At 40.9% G+C, this 17,404-nt stretch overlaps 1 protein-coding gene across 10 annotated transcripts in view; it reads left to right on the top strand.

The window, feature by feature from the left end:
• LOC306980835 (adhesion G protein-coupled receptor L3) overlaps positions 1–16,080 on the top strand; it is a 220,246-nt gene extending 204,166 nt beyond the window's left edge. The window contains exons 18-24 of one of the 10 annotated variants that reach the window (XM_079580316.1): positions 4,585–4,611; positions 5,856–6,024; positions 6,110–6,235; positions 9,031–9,127; positions 11,326–11,451; positions 12,424–12,441; positions 14,023–16,080. In XM_079580316.1, coding sequence (XP_079436442.1) covers positions 4,585–4,611; positions 5,856–6,024; positions 6,110–6,235; positions 9,031–9,127; positions 11,326–11,451; positions 12,424–12,441; positions 14,023–14,960 — 1,501 coding nt within the window. In that variant the 3' untranslated portion in view covers positions 14,961–16,080. Of the gene's footprint in view, positions 1–4,584; positions 4,612–5,855; positions 6,025–6,109; positions 6,236–9,030; positions 9,128–11,325; positions 11,452–12,423; positions 12,476–14,022 lie in introns of all 10 variants that reach the window. The other 9 variants (XM_079580324.1, XM_079580319.1, XM_079580321.1 and 6 more) reach the window with 9 other exon arrangements.
• Positions 16,081–17,404: the final 1,324 nt, after the last annotated feature.

Raw genomic sequence — 17,404 nt, 5'->3', positions numbered from 1 at the left:
TAATGATTCAAAAACGACTTTAACAAATGCAGAATGATTGATACAGTTTTCTACCCAATGAAGATACAAAGACATGGAGCAAAGTGGTTCAACAGCCCATAATTACATAAACAACGGAGAATGCTAACATGATGCTTTATGTTAGCTGTATCTATAGTCAAATGGCGAGCAAAACTATGAGGGTTTTGATGCTGAAAGACTATCCATGGGTTTCATTCTTGGTATGGAAGCTTTTTAGAGGACTTTAGATCATTCAAAAGCAGATTTTGTTGAATCAGCGCAGATGATTCCTTACCCGAGACACATGGATACATGTACTCTAGAGGTTGTACAGATGATGTCACAGCATGGTAGCAGCAGCCAAATGAGTGTCCATGTGATTGTCTTTTTCCTGTTTTGATGAATAGTTTTGAACCAAACAAATCAATCAACCGCAAAAACGGCGTCATTCTCTCAAAGCTTTACGCTGGTTACCTCTGATTTAGTCCTCCGTATGTCCCAGTTCTATTCCTCTTGTCACCCGACTGCCCTGTCCAAACCAGATACATGACTTTGTTTGCACTGCAGAAAGAAAAAAAAAATGTATTGAGTGCTTTAGTTCACAGTGTCACATGATTTATCACACTGGTCCACCCGTGCCGCGATGACCCCGCGACCTTACGCTGACTTCAAAACCGTTTTAGGCAGCTGTTCGAGGGAAAAATGTCCGAAGCCATGCGGTTTTCATCTGACACAGCACGGGCCCATTACTCAACATGGGACCAAACGCGCTGCAGGATCAAACGGCCGAGCGAGTTGTGCATCTTTTAAAAAAATGCCTTGAGTATTTGTTACAGTTAACCTTTGCGATTGATTCAGTGGTTCTCTATGTTTTGAAGGTGAGATAGATAGATAGATAGATAGATAGATAGATAGATAGATAGATAGATAGATAGATAGATAGATAGATAGATAGATAGATAGATAGATAGATAGATAGATAGATAGATAGATAGATAGATAGATAGATTCTGTAGATAGATAGATAGATGCTGTAGATAGATAGATGCTGTAGATAGATAGATAGATAGATAGATAGATAGATAGATAGATAGATAGATAGATAGATGCTGTAGATAGATAGATGCTGTAGATAGATAGACGCTGTAGATAGATAGACGCTATAGATATACGCTGTAGATAGATAGATGCTGTAGATAGATAGATGCTGTAGATAGATAGATGCTGTAGATAGACAGACGCTGTAGATAGATAGACGCTGTAGATAGATAGACGTTATAGATAGGTAGACGCTGTAGATAGATAGATACTGTAGATAGATAGACGCTGTAGATAGATAAACACTGTAGACAGATAGATACTGTAGACAGATAGATAGATACTGTAGATAGATAGATACTGTAGATAGATAGATAGATGCTGTAGATAGATAGATGCTGTAGATAGACAGACGCTGTAGATAGATAGACGCTGTAGATAGATAGACGCTATAGATAGGTAGACGCTGTAGATAGATAGATGCTGTAGATAGGTAGACGCTGTAGATAGATAGACGCTGTAGATAGATAGACACTGTAGACAGATAGATACTGTAGATAGATAGATAGATAGATACTGTAGATAGATAGATACTGTAGATAGATAGATAGATAGATAGATAGATAGATAGATGCTGTAGATAGATAGATAGATAGATAGATAGATGCTGTAGATAGATAGATACTGTAGATAGATAGATGCTGTAGATAGATAGATAGTGTAGATAGATAGATAGATACTGTAGATAGATAGATACTGTAGATAGATAGATAGATAGATAGATAGATAGATAGATAGATAGATAGATAGATAGATAGATAGATAGATAGATAGATAGATAGATAGATAGATACTGTAGATAGATAGATAGATTTCTTGTTTTCTCCAAATGTTCAGTTCGTATTGCATAAAGTATCATCTCCCCCATGACTTTTTGTTCTCTTTTTTTTTGTTAATATGATTTTTAATGTTGTGTTTCTTGCTTTGATTGTCTGTTTCATCTTGAATATCTTTTAACATCATATTTTGTTTCCTGTTTTTCCATCTTCCATTGTTTTGCCCCAGCTACCGCTATTATGATGGATGTGTTATTGTAGAGTGGCACCGGTAAGATGCAACATTACGAGCTGTACCCGTGTGTGGAATGGATTTGATATTGTGTTTGATGTGTTTGTTTCCTTCCCACACTGTATAATGGAGAAAACGGCTAACCTTGGCCTATGACTCAGAAAGCAGGATGACTTGTACTTTGCTGCAACACAGAAGGAAGCATTCAGTACTTCGATATTCAGGCTGTACAAGCGTTTTATTCTATTTTATGCATATATATTGACTAGTTTTCGATTAGTAGTGTTTATCTGAGTTTAAATGTTGCCACTTCAGCCGGCGCTCCTCCATATTTCCCTCTTCCTTTGAACAGCTGAACGATTTTAGGACGATTCGAAAACAAAGTGACCATTTGCAATCTCATACATAAATGATCCGTGGCAGTGTAATGAAAGGCACTCCGACAAATGACACCATTTTCACGGCAAATTGATGGGAATTTGACGCCACAGACTTGAGCGGATCCAGGTTTTTGACTTGTCTCTCTCTCCAGATTAGCACAATAAAGACTTTCGGCAGAATTCTTCAGCAGCTTTATATTCTGTCACCACACTTTTTGTCTATGCACACCTACAACATCACCACATCCAGGAAGCAGCAGAGAGAGAGAGAGAGAGAGAGAGAGAGAGAGAGAGGGGGGAGAGATTTGGCCATTTTCAAAAAATGCTACTTGGGGAAAACGATGGTACAAAACATGCATTTGTTGTGAAATAGTGGGTCAGACTTCGCTTTACCCTTTACTGTACGGTCGTAGCCTGGTAAGATCATTTTAGTAAGTACATGAAAACAGGACACACAAGTCATTTATTTCATAGTTGTGACTAGTAACCTAAACCTAGACTTAAGTTGCCCTATGCATTTTTTTTATGTGAAAAAACAAACTTGATGTTAGTGCATATTTGACCTTCCAGTGCACATGTGTCAAGGTCAAGGCTCCCAGGCCGCATGATTTAATGTGGCCCTTTGAGGAACATGATTTTCTGAGCATGTCAAAAAAGTAAGTCTAGCACATTCCTGTGCGGAGTTATGGATTTTTAAAGAAATAACCAATTTGCCCACTCCAGCCACTAGGGGGCAGCTTAAATTTAAAAAAGGAAAGAATTCCACACGTGTCCAGCAGAGGGAACTGACATAATAAGAAATCAGGATATAAACAGCATATTATAGCCATATGGTAAATGGTCAGTCTGCCCCAGGGCGGCTGTGGCTGCAATAGTTACTTACTGCCATCGAATGTGGACTGAATGAATAATGACTTTATGTAGCACTTTTAGAAACATGTGACTCAGTCTGATGAAGCACAATAAGTGTAAGACGTTGTTATTTATGAGGCCAAAGTCTGACCTGCCGTGGGGGCTGAATTTCAGCCCACGACCCAAACGACTTCAACACCCCTGTTTTAGTGACTCAGTGGCGTTGTGGGTGCAGCATGGCACCTTTGCTTTCCCTCACAGTCACCCATATGACACTCCAGGATCAATTGTTTTCAGGGGTTTGTACCAGAAAACAATTGATTCTGGAGCATCATAGAGGCAAAAGCAAAGGTGCCATGCTGCACCCATAATGCCACTGAGTTACTAAAAGGTCAAATATGCATTTTTTTTTTTTACATAAAAAGTTACATAGTGCACCTTTAAGACTGTCAATTTCCAGTAAAGAGTGTTAGCATCTTATATATCATAGAAACATTAGCCACCCTTTGAGTTACCACGCTATTTCCTGTTCTATTTCCATTCCTGTTTTGCGCAGTACCCTATCTTTTGGAAAACACTGTGTTCTTGCCCTCTTCATTTGTAAGTGAGTCATCTCCACCACCATTTCCCCTCTGGCCTTTAGGCCCGTTCCTTCCCTCAAATCAAATTCATCCTCATATTTGTGATGAGATAAACTCCGCCGGAATACTGCAGATAAGCCGTGCCCGGTCTGAGTGCTTGCATCCTAATATCCTGTCCTCTCCTTTGTACTCCCCCTGACCTCTCGTATCTCTATCAGCCTCACGCAATATTTTTTTTTTTCTTCTTCTTTTTCCGCTTTTGTTCCTTGTTTGACTGTGTCCGCTCCAGGGGTGATGGGGCTTTGATGAAGTACCTAACCCAACAGGTCGTTAAGGCAGCCCTGGGAAAATGATGTTTAATGGTTGCCGCGGTGAATTCATAAATCACTAAATTTGCCGCGCACCTGGCCTATTTAGTGGGGCTTAAATACAAAAGGGTCTGCAAGGGTTCTAACAGGCGATAGCGCAAAGGAGGGAACTGTTAGTAGTGGTAAAGTATAGTTGTAGCTTTTACTCTGTCCATCTGTGTACCATCTTGGTGTATCGTGTTTCACATTTTAATATGATCTTCTTTTTTGTTGTATTTCTCATATTTTCTCATATTTCCGTTGCATGATTTGATTTATTTCTGCTTGCCTCTTCTCTGTCCCCATCACATCTCCCAGCTATCAGGATTATGAGCCAGAAATCAAGTAAGACCAAATTAGAAAGGCGCCCATTTTGCTTCCCTGACTCCATTTTTCATTCATTCTTCCATCCCATGTGAGCAGCTCAGGTCCCTAATCCAAAAGAGCCGCAGAATCATTAAGATGATTTAGTGCCAGTCATGTTGCCGACCATTTTGGTTTGCGCGCAGCACTCTGGTCTTAGATACACACAGCCTACTCCGTGACAAGCCAGATTAGTTTGAAATGACATCTGTATCATCGCATTAGTCAAATCGCTATATACTTGGCATTACCGGTAATGGCATAAACTTCAGGTGCATGGTGGGAAAAAAATGCTGATTAGATAGAAGCACGTATAGAGCACGTGGACCTCCAAAGAGCGGTTGTCTTGTATTTCTGAACTCTGATCAGCATTGTTCTAGTGCTGGTGTCCTCCAGATTCCAAACCAAGTGAATTAGCCTATCTTGGCAACAGTCTGTACAGCAAATCAAGCATGAATTAGCTTTGGATGGGCTATATTCAATACAGATTAGTTTCCAAATCATTCCTTAATTTGAAGCTTACATTGGCTAGTATTGGATGTAGCAATGTTGTCATCTAATGAGGCTTGCATATTGATTTGTTTAAATAAGCCACACATTAATATTGCAGAGAGATAAAAGTAGATCTTTAAAACATCAATGCCTACTTTAAAAGAAACAGTTCTTTGATTTTCAGAAGCAGCCTAACTACATCATTTTGTTTGTGAGGGAAATTTGGTTGAGAGAAGAAAACTTTAGTGCAAATGGTATTTATCAAACACAAGTTCTGCCCAGATGAAAGATAGTTTTTTGTAGGGAAAAACAAAAACAAAAAAAAAAAGCAGTTAGCCCATCTTTCAGCAGGGCAGCAAGCGCAGACAGCGAACCTGTGGTACTGAAAGAAATATTAATTAGGTCTGTTGTTAACTTCGGGCCGCCCATAGGAGCCAATCCCGGGCAAGCTGATGAGAGATTACACAGCCTCTCATTCTTATTAGATCTTTAAAATTCAAGACGCCGCACGTTAAGCCCTCCAGCGTAGAGGCTCCACCGTGTAACGCATTATGCACCAATGTAAATAGTCCTAATGAATTACATCCTCCACACTTAACAAACGCTCATGAAGGAATTCACTGTCATGTGTAACCCTGGCTCCTAACAATCTCCGATCGTCGCCGGACTTCACAACGCTCTCAGTATGTTGTTTTAAGTCTGCTTTTGTGTTGTTGTTTTTTTTCCTTTCCTAGATCTTGGGTGATTGGAGCCATTGCCTTGCTGTGCCTACTGGGGCTAACCTGGGCTTTTGGACTCATGTATGTGAACGAGAGCACCATCGCCATGGCCTACCTGTTCACCATCTTCAACTCCCTGCAAGGAATGTTCATCTTTATCTTCCACTGCGTGCTGCAAAAGAAGGTGTGAAATTCACTTCTTTGCGCCTTTTTCTTGATTTCCAAAGGGTATTTTATTCAACACTTTTTTTTCTTCTTCTCCCGTTTAGGTGCGTAAGGAGTATGGGAAATGCCTGCGCACGCACTGCTGCAGTGGGAAGAGCGTGGAGAGCTCCATTGGTTCGGTGAAGGGCCAAGCCTCTCGCGCTCCGGGACGCTACTCCTCTGGATCACAGGTGGGGAGACACTTTTACATCCAGCTACATAAAAGCTATTTCAATTTTATAGCAATATTAAACAAATAAAATAAAATACCAGCTTCAAATTAGAAACAAACCATATTTTCTTACCATATTTTACATTCTTGGATCAGGTGGTTCCTCTTTATGTGTGGAGTTTGCATGTTCTCCCCGTTTCTGCGGTCATTTCCTCCAACTGCTCAGGTTTCCTCTACCATTCAATAGGGTCCCTTCTTAGGGCAGGACTCCTTCCAGAAAAGGAGACTTTGACAAAACAACTGCCATTGCATCCCTTTTCTGAATGTGGATACAAATGAGCAGCATTTGATGATACATTATTCCATAGCTTATTACTGTGGGCATTCTCAATTCACTGATACTAATACTATTGCTACTATGGCTATTCCTTTGCATTAACCTGTTAACGCCCACCTTAACCGAGTGCGTTTTCTCCAGTTCAGCTTTACCCAAATCTAAAAGGTTGCAGCCTATAAGCCAGTGTAATGCATCATTCGACAGCTAAGACCTACGAAGCTAATCTAAATGGAGATTTTTCCACTTTTTTGACATTTTTTTCCATCGCTGGATCCATCGTTGGATTTTTCGTCACATTTTCATTGCTTTTTTTTGTTTTTTGTTGGTCGTTTATAGCTTTTTCGTCACTTTTTTGTCATATTTTGTCACTTTTTGGTTGCTCTTTTTGGCCTGTTTTCGTCACTTTTTTGTTGTGGTTTTTTTTTTTTTTTTTTTTTTTTTGTTTCTCTTTTTTGGTGGCTTTTTGTCACGTTTTCGTCACATTTTTTTGTCACTTTTTTCGTCACTTTTCTGTTGCTAATTTTTGGCCTTGTTGTGTTCGTTACACATATTGCCACTTTTTCATAACTTTTTTGTCGCTCTTTTGTTGCATTTTGACGTTTTTTGCCAAGAAGCTTTTAAGATTTGGGTAAAGCTGACCTGGAGAAAATGTGTTCGGTTCAGGTGTGGATTAAGAGATATTTCCCTATTTTTTCTCCGGAAGTGCTTCTTGGCATTTCCAAGCCTACATTTTCGGGAGTCATCTTTTGCGGCTCTTTTTTTTTTTTTTTTTATTCCTACTGATGCAAGCGGCGGTCACACGTTTGTGCTGCAGTGCGCTGACTAAAGTACTGGCTGGAGCTTGGTCAGGAATCCTCTCATTGCTCGCGAATGCCGACTCCACTGTCTCTGCCAAAAAATATGCAGGGTCTGTGCTTAAGTGCTAAGCCTCCCCGAATAAAAAGCTAACACTCCAGCTAATAAAAATCCTCCCACACAGGCTTGTAATGTTGCATGATTCACCGTGATAGTCCATAATCTAACATCATATCCGTATTTTATGTGCATTTCCTTCACGCTCAATTATAAATATTCCTGCTGAGAAAACTCGCAACACGAGCCGAATGCTGCCAGAGGATTAAAACGTTTTAATTAAAATCATTGCTTTGACAAGACGGCTCCGACCTCGCGCTTCACTTCTTTGGCTGAGACTGAAAAAGAAATAAAAATGCTCAGAAGATGATGAGGAGGATGTATTTTTTTAATCTTAAAATGAACAAATTACAAGCTAAAGGTGTGTTTGAACCTGTTGGCAGTTCAGACGATGCAGACCTTCTATAAGGGAAGGTGTTATTCACGTAATGAAATGAGCTGTGACACTGAGAGAGACATGTGTCATCAGGTGTCAAAGGGTTGTCATTTATGGAGGGAATGTGGGTAAGGCATTCACCATGCATAATTATTACAAGGGCACTTTAAAGCAGAACATGAAGCATGAAGCAACCCAGGCCCCTAGAGGCCATAAGCGCCACTGCAGGTGTCGTAGCATGTTGCGTTTTTTTACTCTTTAATTGTACGTGAGAGTAAATACTACGCTGACAGAAAAGACAAAGGGAGAGAGGGAAATTATACATCCAATTACACAATGGAGATCAGTTTTTTCACTCAAACTTGATTGTAAATACTGTTTAAGTGGCGCTAGCCTGCAGTTAGCTTCACCCGTTAGCCTGTTAGTTTCTTCTTTGTGATTCCATTAGTGTGTATTGGTGGCTCCGACCTGGTGGCAGGAAAGTTGCAATTGTTGTTTTCTGGCCAGAGACTCCAGGGGGAGATGAAAGATCCCCCGATCATCCCATCAACACAGAGGGACTACGAAAAGGATTTATTCCCAGTCGTTATATCCCAGTCTTCCCCTGGTGTCTCTGGTCAGAAAACCACAATTGCAGCTTTCCCTGCTTCGAGCCGGAGCACCAATACACACTAATGAAATCACGAAGAAGCTAACAGGCTAAAGGGCAAGCACCACTTAAACATTAGTTACAATCAAGTCTGAGGGTAGTATTTACTCTCAGGAAAATGAATGAGTAATACATTGTAACTTGCTATGACACCTTCATTGGCGCTTATGGCCTCTAGGGGCTTGAGTTACTTTGTACTGCTTTAAGGTAAACTAGTTACTTTGTACTGCTTTAAAAGAAATGCTATACAATTTAAACCCATGCCAATACAAACTTGCAATGATAAAGTAAGTGTCTGAGATCATTTATTTCCAACACAAAGGTTCGTATTTAGCAAATTAAGCTATATAAATACAGAGTTTTTTTGTGTCATAATAAGATAGTAATAGTAGTTTCACATAGTAGCACCAGTTATTTAGGAGCATGAATACTTCCTGAACCCACTGTATCGCAGTGTTAATTAACGTAAGCAGCAAACCTTTCCCAATACTGCCCAAAGCGTCCTCTGTTCTGAGTTGTCTTGTTGTTGTTTTTCGGCAGAGCCGTATCCGCCGAATGTGGAACGACACGGTCAGAAAGCAGTCCGAGTCGTCCTTTATGACCGCAGACATCAACAGCTCGGCTTCACTCAACAGAGGTACACGACCCTATAGACAGAACACACTCTGCCAGCACTGCCGCATACACACCGACCTCCTGACTAATGCAACACTCTCGCAGAATGTAGGTGAAGTAGTCGCAGCACTAGGAGCACTACAATCAACTGAGCTGTAGTTATAATTGGCCAATTAAATGTGAAAGCAATGATGAGAGAGAATTAATACTTAACACTTAATGAAACGTGAGCGAAAGGTTAACTGGATTAATTGATTTTGTTAATTGAACTTTATTTTCTTAAGACATTCGACTTTATGTGAAAGCCCTAGTTTGTCTTTAGATATAATATACTTCAAGCACTCAAATTATACTTTCTGAAGTATTTACCGTAAACCTTTTGATTATGATAAATGACAATGCGGGTGTAGCCAGATTATAGATGAGGGCAGGTTTCTCTTATGAAAGTAGCCATTTATACTGGGTATTAGCTCCACAATCTCGCTATTACAAACCAAAAATAGCACACTAACAATATTGATTAGACATATATGCTGTGATGTCATCTCAAAAAAAGTTAGATCCTTTAGCAGTCGCAGTATAAGCAGTAACGGTACTTTTTTCCTGGGTACCAACTGTCATATCTTGTTAGCTGTGAATGGATTTCGAAATAGCACTTGCTTCGAATGATTTGAGTTCATAAATTCGCCTAATGTGCTTGATAGCTCCCAGAACAGAGTTACCTCCAGGCTCTCATGAGCGGAGCTCTCGTCCTGGAAGCCCTTGTCACTGCTCGCTCCCTGATACCGGCTCTAAATATTCCTACTCCTCACTAATGCACGGTTACACTGATGGATGGCTGTTTCATCTTACGGAGTGTGGGTGTCGGGATCTCCATAATTAGGCCGCTTGCTTACTGTCAACAGTGTGCAGAGGCATCCGGTTGGCAAAGACAAGCGCGGGAATTAAAATTAGTGTTGTAAATATGAATAAACAAAATGAACAAACAACAGAAACAGTAGGCTTAAGAAAGGTTTAAACACAAGGGCCTTTCACATGGTTTGTTATCGCTTTTACATTTACATAAAATCACATATAGCAATTGACTCTGTGCATAACTTCAAAGCATAACAACGCCGCCCAAGTTGTCGCTTCCTGTTTTGATCCAGCACACCAAAATAAAAGCACCATCTTATTCATTACTTCGGCAGTTCATTAGTTCGACTTTCTTTCTGCCTAACTATTAACAGACAAAACACTTACAATGTGTTTTTAATTGTATTCTTGTAATGTTGCAAGTGCCTGCTGAACTAATCAATGAGACGAGCTGTGCGCTTTTATTTTGGCGTGCTGGATCGAAACAGGAAGTCACTTCTTGGGCGAGAGTCAACTGAGGAGGAAGTCAAGCAAAACTTTGGAAAAAGGAAGCAACAAATGAATCGATATGGTCAACCCTTCACCCAGTTTCAGTGTGTTATGATGAGCCCTGACCAATGACGGGAAATACGTACAATACATAGAATGTCGCTGTTACCTGCGCAATCTATGCCGTTTGTTTTCAGAGAGTAGATTCTGCTCATCACAAGGAGACTCATCACAGGGTTTAACTGAGAGGGCCGCTTTGATTCATTCCAGTGCACAGAATCTGATGAGTCATTGCACCAGAAAAAAAAAAAAACATGAGGACAAGCGTTACATAAATAGCAAATGAGCCGCTGTTGTGTTCCGGAGAGCGAGCGAGCGAGCGAAGGAGAGAAGCAATGAAGAGGTTACTATGGTCCCAGAACTCACACAGGCAGACTAATTTGAACTTTGAGCCGCGGTGCTTAGGCCATTTGAAAGCAGTTTACTGGAGATAATTGACAATGCCACTAGCCATAGCAACAAATGACAGGCTGGTTTTCGTGTACAGTCACGAACAAACAATGCAATTGGGAAGTGCGCATAAACCTCTGCACAATCAAAGCGGAATCCTTTTAGCTTTTTTATATTCCAGGAAATAGATAAATGACGTGACAGATGAATGCATAGATCCTGAAATCCGAAATGTAGAACACAGGAATGACTTGAAAGTACTGGAACCAACAGCCGACAAATGGACACACTTCACACTGGCCCCATTGCACATGACTGACCATGTAAATGCTTTCACTGCTGCATCGGCGATCTGATCTGTTTATGTTCTGTCTCTACCTCCTCTCTCTCTGTCCGTCTGTCTGTTTGTCTCTTTGGCTGCTCCAGGGGCTATGGCTAACCATCTTATACCTAACGCACTGCTCCGTCCTCATGGCACTAACAATCCCTATAACACATTGCTTGGGGAATCGGCCGTCTATAACAACCCGCTGGGCATGTACAACCCACAAGGTGTGCTGGCTTCTTTTTCATTCTTTTTTAGCGTTATAGGGATTAGGGCAGTGTTCTCTTAGGCCCGTGTTTTGTGCGTGTCCCTCGCAGCCTCTTATGTGGATTCTGCAACTTTATGATTGGAAAGTAACCAACCCTAGAGGCACTTCCAGGGCTGTAATAAGGCAACACTGCTCTAGCTGTGTACGTGCGTGTGTGTGTGTGTGTGTTAGCAACAGAAATGTAGCCTTAAAAAAAAATCCAGCAGTTTTGGGATGTTGCGGGTTTTTTTGACTTGGTGGTGTATTTTGGATTCTAGTAGCTCCAACTGTCAAGGGTGCAATTAAAAGTTTGTTATTTTGAAAAAACAATGAGCTCGACAAAGGCCAAATACACCCCGCTCATGTAAATGTGCTTGACATGTGTGACCTTTGTCCTTATTTCCTTCAAATTCTTCACGTTTCTTCAATTTGAATCAACACATCAGCGGATCTATCCCTAAAAAATCGTTGTTAAAAAATGGCCTAAGCTCCGCAGCAGCTCTTTCACTCACTCAGCCAGGGCATAACTTTTAAAGTTCGTAAAAAAAAAAAGAAAGAAAAAAAGAAAGAAACAAAACTCCTATAAAAACGGAGATAAAAACTCACACTAGAGCTTTGATCAGCAGATAATTTATGTTTTGCAATACGACCGCTGCATTGGAGGCCGTGACAGAGGGCTCATAACTCTTCCCCCATTGCCGCAGATGTAAAAGGAAATCTCAGGGAGGATGAAAATGCAAATGCGTCAGTTGACTTACTGCTCTGACTGAAGGACCTACAGTACACGAGGCCCTGCTCTTGGCAGCGGCAAGAAACGGCGCGTTCTTCGAGATGTGCAATATTACAAAACCATTTCCTCCATCGCATTACTCGTATGTGCAACATTTCTTATCACTGTTATGCTTATTGTGTTTTTTCTTCTCCCTCTTCTTCATGCTGTCCCTAAAAAAAGAGCCCTACAGAGAGACAAGTATGGGAGTCACACTAAACATTGCTTATCAAATGTAATTGACTTTGGCTTTACTCTTCCCTCTCACCTCTTGCTGTCAAAGGGATAACGAAACAAAAAAGAGAGTCGATCCCTTTGGAAGTAATGGCACTCGTGTTACGACAACTGCACTGAGACCTAATAGAGAGACCATTCACAAGGAACTAGAAAATGGATTTGTCTGAAAACACAGATTTACGATTCGCTTTGATCAGGAATTTGTCAGATTTGAAGAGGTCAAACGGCCTTTGAAACTTTTAACAAGCCGGGTGGCCTTCTGTGGCAATTTTTTTTTTTTTTTTTTTACCCAAAAATGCTCTTTGATGTTGATAGTATAGCATCGCGTACACAGAGAATCTTACTAGATTTTTTTAGGAAGCTCTCAGGCATCCATAGTCGCAAATCATTTCAAAAGGTAGTCATCTGCACTAGGTTGTTTTTGTTTAGTTTAAAGCTTTTTTTGGATGAGAGGCAAAAATGTCCTCAATTCGAACCAACCCAGTCCAGATTAACACCTTTTTTAAACTTGCCACAACTCAGTGCAAATAGCCATTTTTGCCTTGTTCTTTAAAGCAGCACTATGTAACTTGTTTACCTTAATAAATCCTTTCCGTAGTTCCTCTGGGGGTAGTACAAGTGTTAATGGGATAATTGGGGTGTCTCTGACCAGAAAACCACAATTGCATCTTCGCAGCCATCGGGTTGGAGGCCCCAATACACACTAATGGAATCCCGAAGAAGAGGCTAACAGTCAAAGCTAACTACGGGCTAGCGCCACTTAAACAGTAATTACAAGTCTGAGTGAAAAAATATGATCTCCATTGTGTAATTTGATGAACAGTATCCCTCTCTCCCTTTGTCTTATCTGTCAGCGTAGTATTTACTCTCACTGATTGATAAGTAAAAAGTGACGCTGATGGCCTCGAGGGGGACAAGTTACCTAGTACTGCTTTAAAATATTAGTTTTCTGATAAAGAGCTTATTTCTTTCAACTCCATCAATAGCTGCGAGCATGTAGTTTTTGTGCCAGTCCCAAGCCTTGTTAAATAATCTTTGAGTTTGAGCTTTTGACATTCAAATCAATGCTAAATTGTAAAGGAATAAGCACAGGACTCGCTGTTGCGACCAAACCAAGGCAAACGCTAAAATGCAGTCAAAGAAGACTTTGATATTCTTTGCTCATAAGGGACAATATGGTCGAGGTGAAATTACCAGCTTGATTGTTCAGTAACTGCTGTGAACTGCATGGCCACTTTTGATTTTCGACACCTGTGATTTGTGCTGTGTCTGTGATGTTGTGCGTCACTGTAGTGTTGTCCATATGTTTTCATCATATACTTATCACTTTGCAGCCGAGTTTGTATATTTGTTGGATGTTTATAAGTGCAGATGATAGACTTGAATGTAAGTAATACACCGAGAGTTTTCACAAAGAGCACGAAAGAATAGGCTTGACCACACCAGCACAGGAACCGTGTCTAATTTGAAATGTAACGTTGCCTCTCTTATGTTTTCATTGTTACCTCTCCACTCCCGCCAACCCCTGCCCCTGTGTCTTTTCAGAGGGAATACTGAACAATGCCCGGGATACAAGTGTCATGGATACTCTACCGCTGAATGGTAACCATGGCAGCTACAGCATCGCCAGCGCAGACTACATGAGCGACTGTGTCCAGATCATCGACCGGGGTTACAACCACAAGGAGACCACCCTGGAAAAGAAGATCCTCAAAGAGCTCACCTCCAACTATCTCCCCTCGTACCTTAATAACACCCATGACCGCTCGGCAGAACAGAACCGCAACCTAATGAACAAGCTGGTGAATAATGTCAGTAATGGCGGGAAGGACAATGGATATGGGATGGCTTTGGGGATGGGCATGGGGATGGGGATGGGCATGAACATGGCTCTGAGTTTGGATGATCACACCACTTTCCCTCACCATGACGAAGGCCTGGGCTTGGAGTTGATCCGCGAGGAGTCGAACGCCCCGCTTTTGCCTCAGAGACCTCCGCCGACGTTAGTGGTGGACAACCTCCACAATCACCTACACCAGTCCGTGCCCCCTCCCCTCCCGCTGCCCTTCTCCGCCGCCACCACCGCCTCCTCGTCGCGCCGGAGGATCCCTCAAGAGAACAGTGAAAGTTTCTTTCCTCTACTCACCAATGAGCACACTGAAGACGACAGCTCATCCCCTCCCCACGGCCACCAGAGAGACTCCCTTTACACCAGCATGCCCATGTTGCCCGGCCTCCCTGACGTGTCCCAGGACTCCACCCATTGCAAAGATTCTGCAGACACCAAGAGCCAAGAGGCCAGCTCTGACGATGTTTACTACAAGAGTATGCCCAACCTTGGCTCACGCAACCACCTGCACCAGCTGCACTCGTACTACCAGCTGGGTCGGGGCAGCAGTGACGGCTTCATTGTCCCCCCCAACAAAGAGGACGCCCCTGAGGAGGTGCATCAGGACGCATCACAACTGGTCACCAGCCTATAGGCCAGCCGCTCACCGACAGCTCTGTCACGTAGTCCTGTTTCCCTGTTTCCTTTGTCCTATCAGTCGTTGACAGTGGTAGCCTTCGTTTTTAATATGTGTCCTGAAAAACTTAAGGCCAATGACTGTATTCCCGGCTAGAGACCACAGAGGGGACTGTGTGCTCTGTGTGCTCTTTGTATGGACCTGTGTCTTGTTCCTTTGTGGGACTCTAAAGTTGAGAAGACTTGGCAGTTTAATCAAAGACAATAGCCACACTGGATGTCTGTAGGTCTGGAGTCACAGAACTACATACCCTGAAAACGTACCAGAATCAATGGGATATCAAAAAGGACTATTTTATTATACTTCTGTATTGACTTTTTCAGAGATTTTCTTCCTCTTTGGTGAGTTGCAGCACATTTTGTTTGCTGAAGTGTTCCTTCAAACCAAAAAAAGGCAAAAAAATAAATAAAAAAGGACGACACATTTTGAACTTTGAAGGAATTCCTGATGCTTTTCAGCATAGCTGTTCCCTTTTCATTAATTTTACTGTAATAACAGTTGTTAAGAGGGAGAAAAAACTAATAAGAGAATTATGAGATATTTCTATGTAATTGTACAGATAACTAGCATTGCACATAACAATATGCTTTTTGTTCAGAGCAAACCCTTTGTCTTTGTAAATGTAGTGCTTAGGAGCAGTTCTGTTGTGCTGGAGGTTCCTGGTACCAGTTGTTTTTGTTACTTCTTTTATCATGTTTTAAGAGTATTAAATAGGCAAACAGAAATACCACAGCAGAACACACTGACCCATGCAGGCATTTCTGTGCAGAAGTTTGTTTTCACGTCTTTCTGTTTCCACTCAATTTGACTTTTTAATTTTGACTGTGTAGATAGCATATCCAGAGGTTTCCGAGGAGATGATTTCAGTCTGAGTTAATCACAAAATGGTTCACCGCATCTTTACTGGAATTCCAAAAACGCTTCTGCTTCTCGGGACAAGAACAAACTGAACTTTGGTGAGCACTCAGCACTTGTATAAAAGATGGCTGTTTTACTTATTAAAGAAATAGATTTTGGAGTGAGAAAACTGAATTTGTTTTGCATTTTTCTTCTTTAGGGAGCTTTATTTATTTGTTAGGGGAAAAAAAGAAACTTAAAATGGGTGAAAGAATCAATTCATTTATTATTGGCTTGGATTTCTTATTTATTAATTTTTGTACTGGTTTCAGAGCTCAACAACCCCGTGATTTATATCATTTGTATAATCTGTGAAAAACTGTTTGCACTCAACAACTAACTGATTATAATTTAAATTGACCACCAAGCAGCGGAATTATTTTTAACGGCAGAAAACATCCTAACAATGGAACCATTCATTTGGCGTTTTGTCAGTCTATTTCAATGCTAATAAACTTTTGCTGGCAGCAGATGTGCTCAGTATACTGTTTTATAAATTTGTCTGTATCTGCACTGGTGAACCTAGTAGCTTCGCCACAAATAATACTCCAGAAAAAGTTTGGATTGTCAAAAGTGTGCAGCAGTTGAAGCGGCCACAAAGTATAATCCTGATGTGGTATTGGCCTTGGTATCTCGTATCATTATTGCTTCTTTTAAAGGGATATTTCAGGATTTTTGACATAGGGCCTCATTTCCTAGTTATCTAGAGTGTTGTTGATATCTGGAGATATTTTTTTTCTTAAATTCATGCAGTTCTTATATTTGAAGAGCTTAGTGGCGCTAGGCTAGTGCATTTCTATGGTATCAGCTAGCCTTCATTAAAAACAGTCTGACCCACTCCACAGAGTGCCTGAGGTAAATCACTTATAACGCCAGATTAACCATTTAAATGTCTGTGTCCATAGATTTTTTTTTTTTTAATAGAACTGACCTTGTATCACATGAATTACCGCATTTTGAAGGACTATTTTCTAGCAGATCACTCTGCCGCTGCATAGCTTACAACCACAAAGCTGATGCTGCTCAAATATAAATGCAAAACTGTTATATTGATTCTATTAACACAGACATTTATATGGTTAGTCTGGCGTTATAAGTGATTTGCCTCAGGTGCACTGTGGGTCAGGCTGTTTCTAATGCAGGCTAGCTGATACCATAGAAATGCACTAGCCTAGCACCACTAAGCTCTTCAAATATAAGAACTGCATGAATTTAAGAAAAAAATATCCCCAGAAATCGACAACACTCTGGATAACTAGGAAATGAGGCCCTATGACAAAAATCCTGAAATATCCCTTTAAGGTCCCTGTATAGAAGTACTTAAATGATGTGTAGTCCTATGTTAACCCTCTTTAGTCCTGTTATAGGCCTGGATTAGATATGGTAGTAAAGCCTAGTATTTTCTTATAGGTAGTGTGAAAAGTTTGAGAATTACTTACATAGCCTTAGTATACATTTCTTACAGATTCCCTCATATGAAAAAGTGCCCCAAGGAGCTTTCAAGC

This window comes from Gobius niger, assembly GCF_951799975.1.
Source record: "Gobius niger genome assembly, chromosome: 21".
NCBI classification, from domain to species: domain Eukaryota; kingdom Metazoa; phylum Chordata; class Actinopteri; order Gobiiformes; family Gobiidae; genus Gobius; species Gobius niger.
Note: the sequence above shows the minus strand (reverse complement) of the source record. Positions and strands in the feature narration are given on the sequence as shown.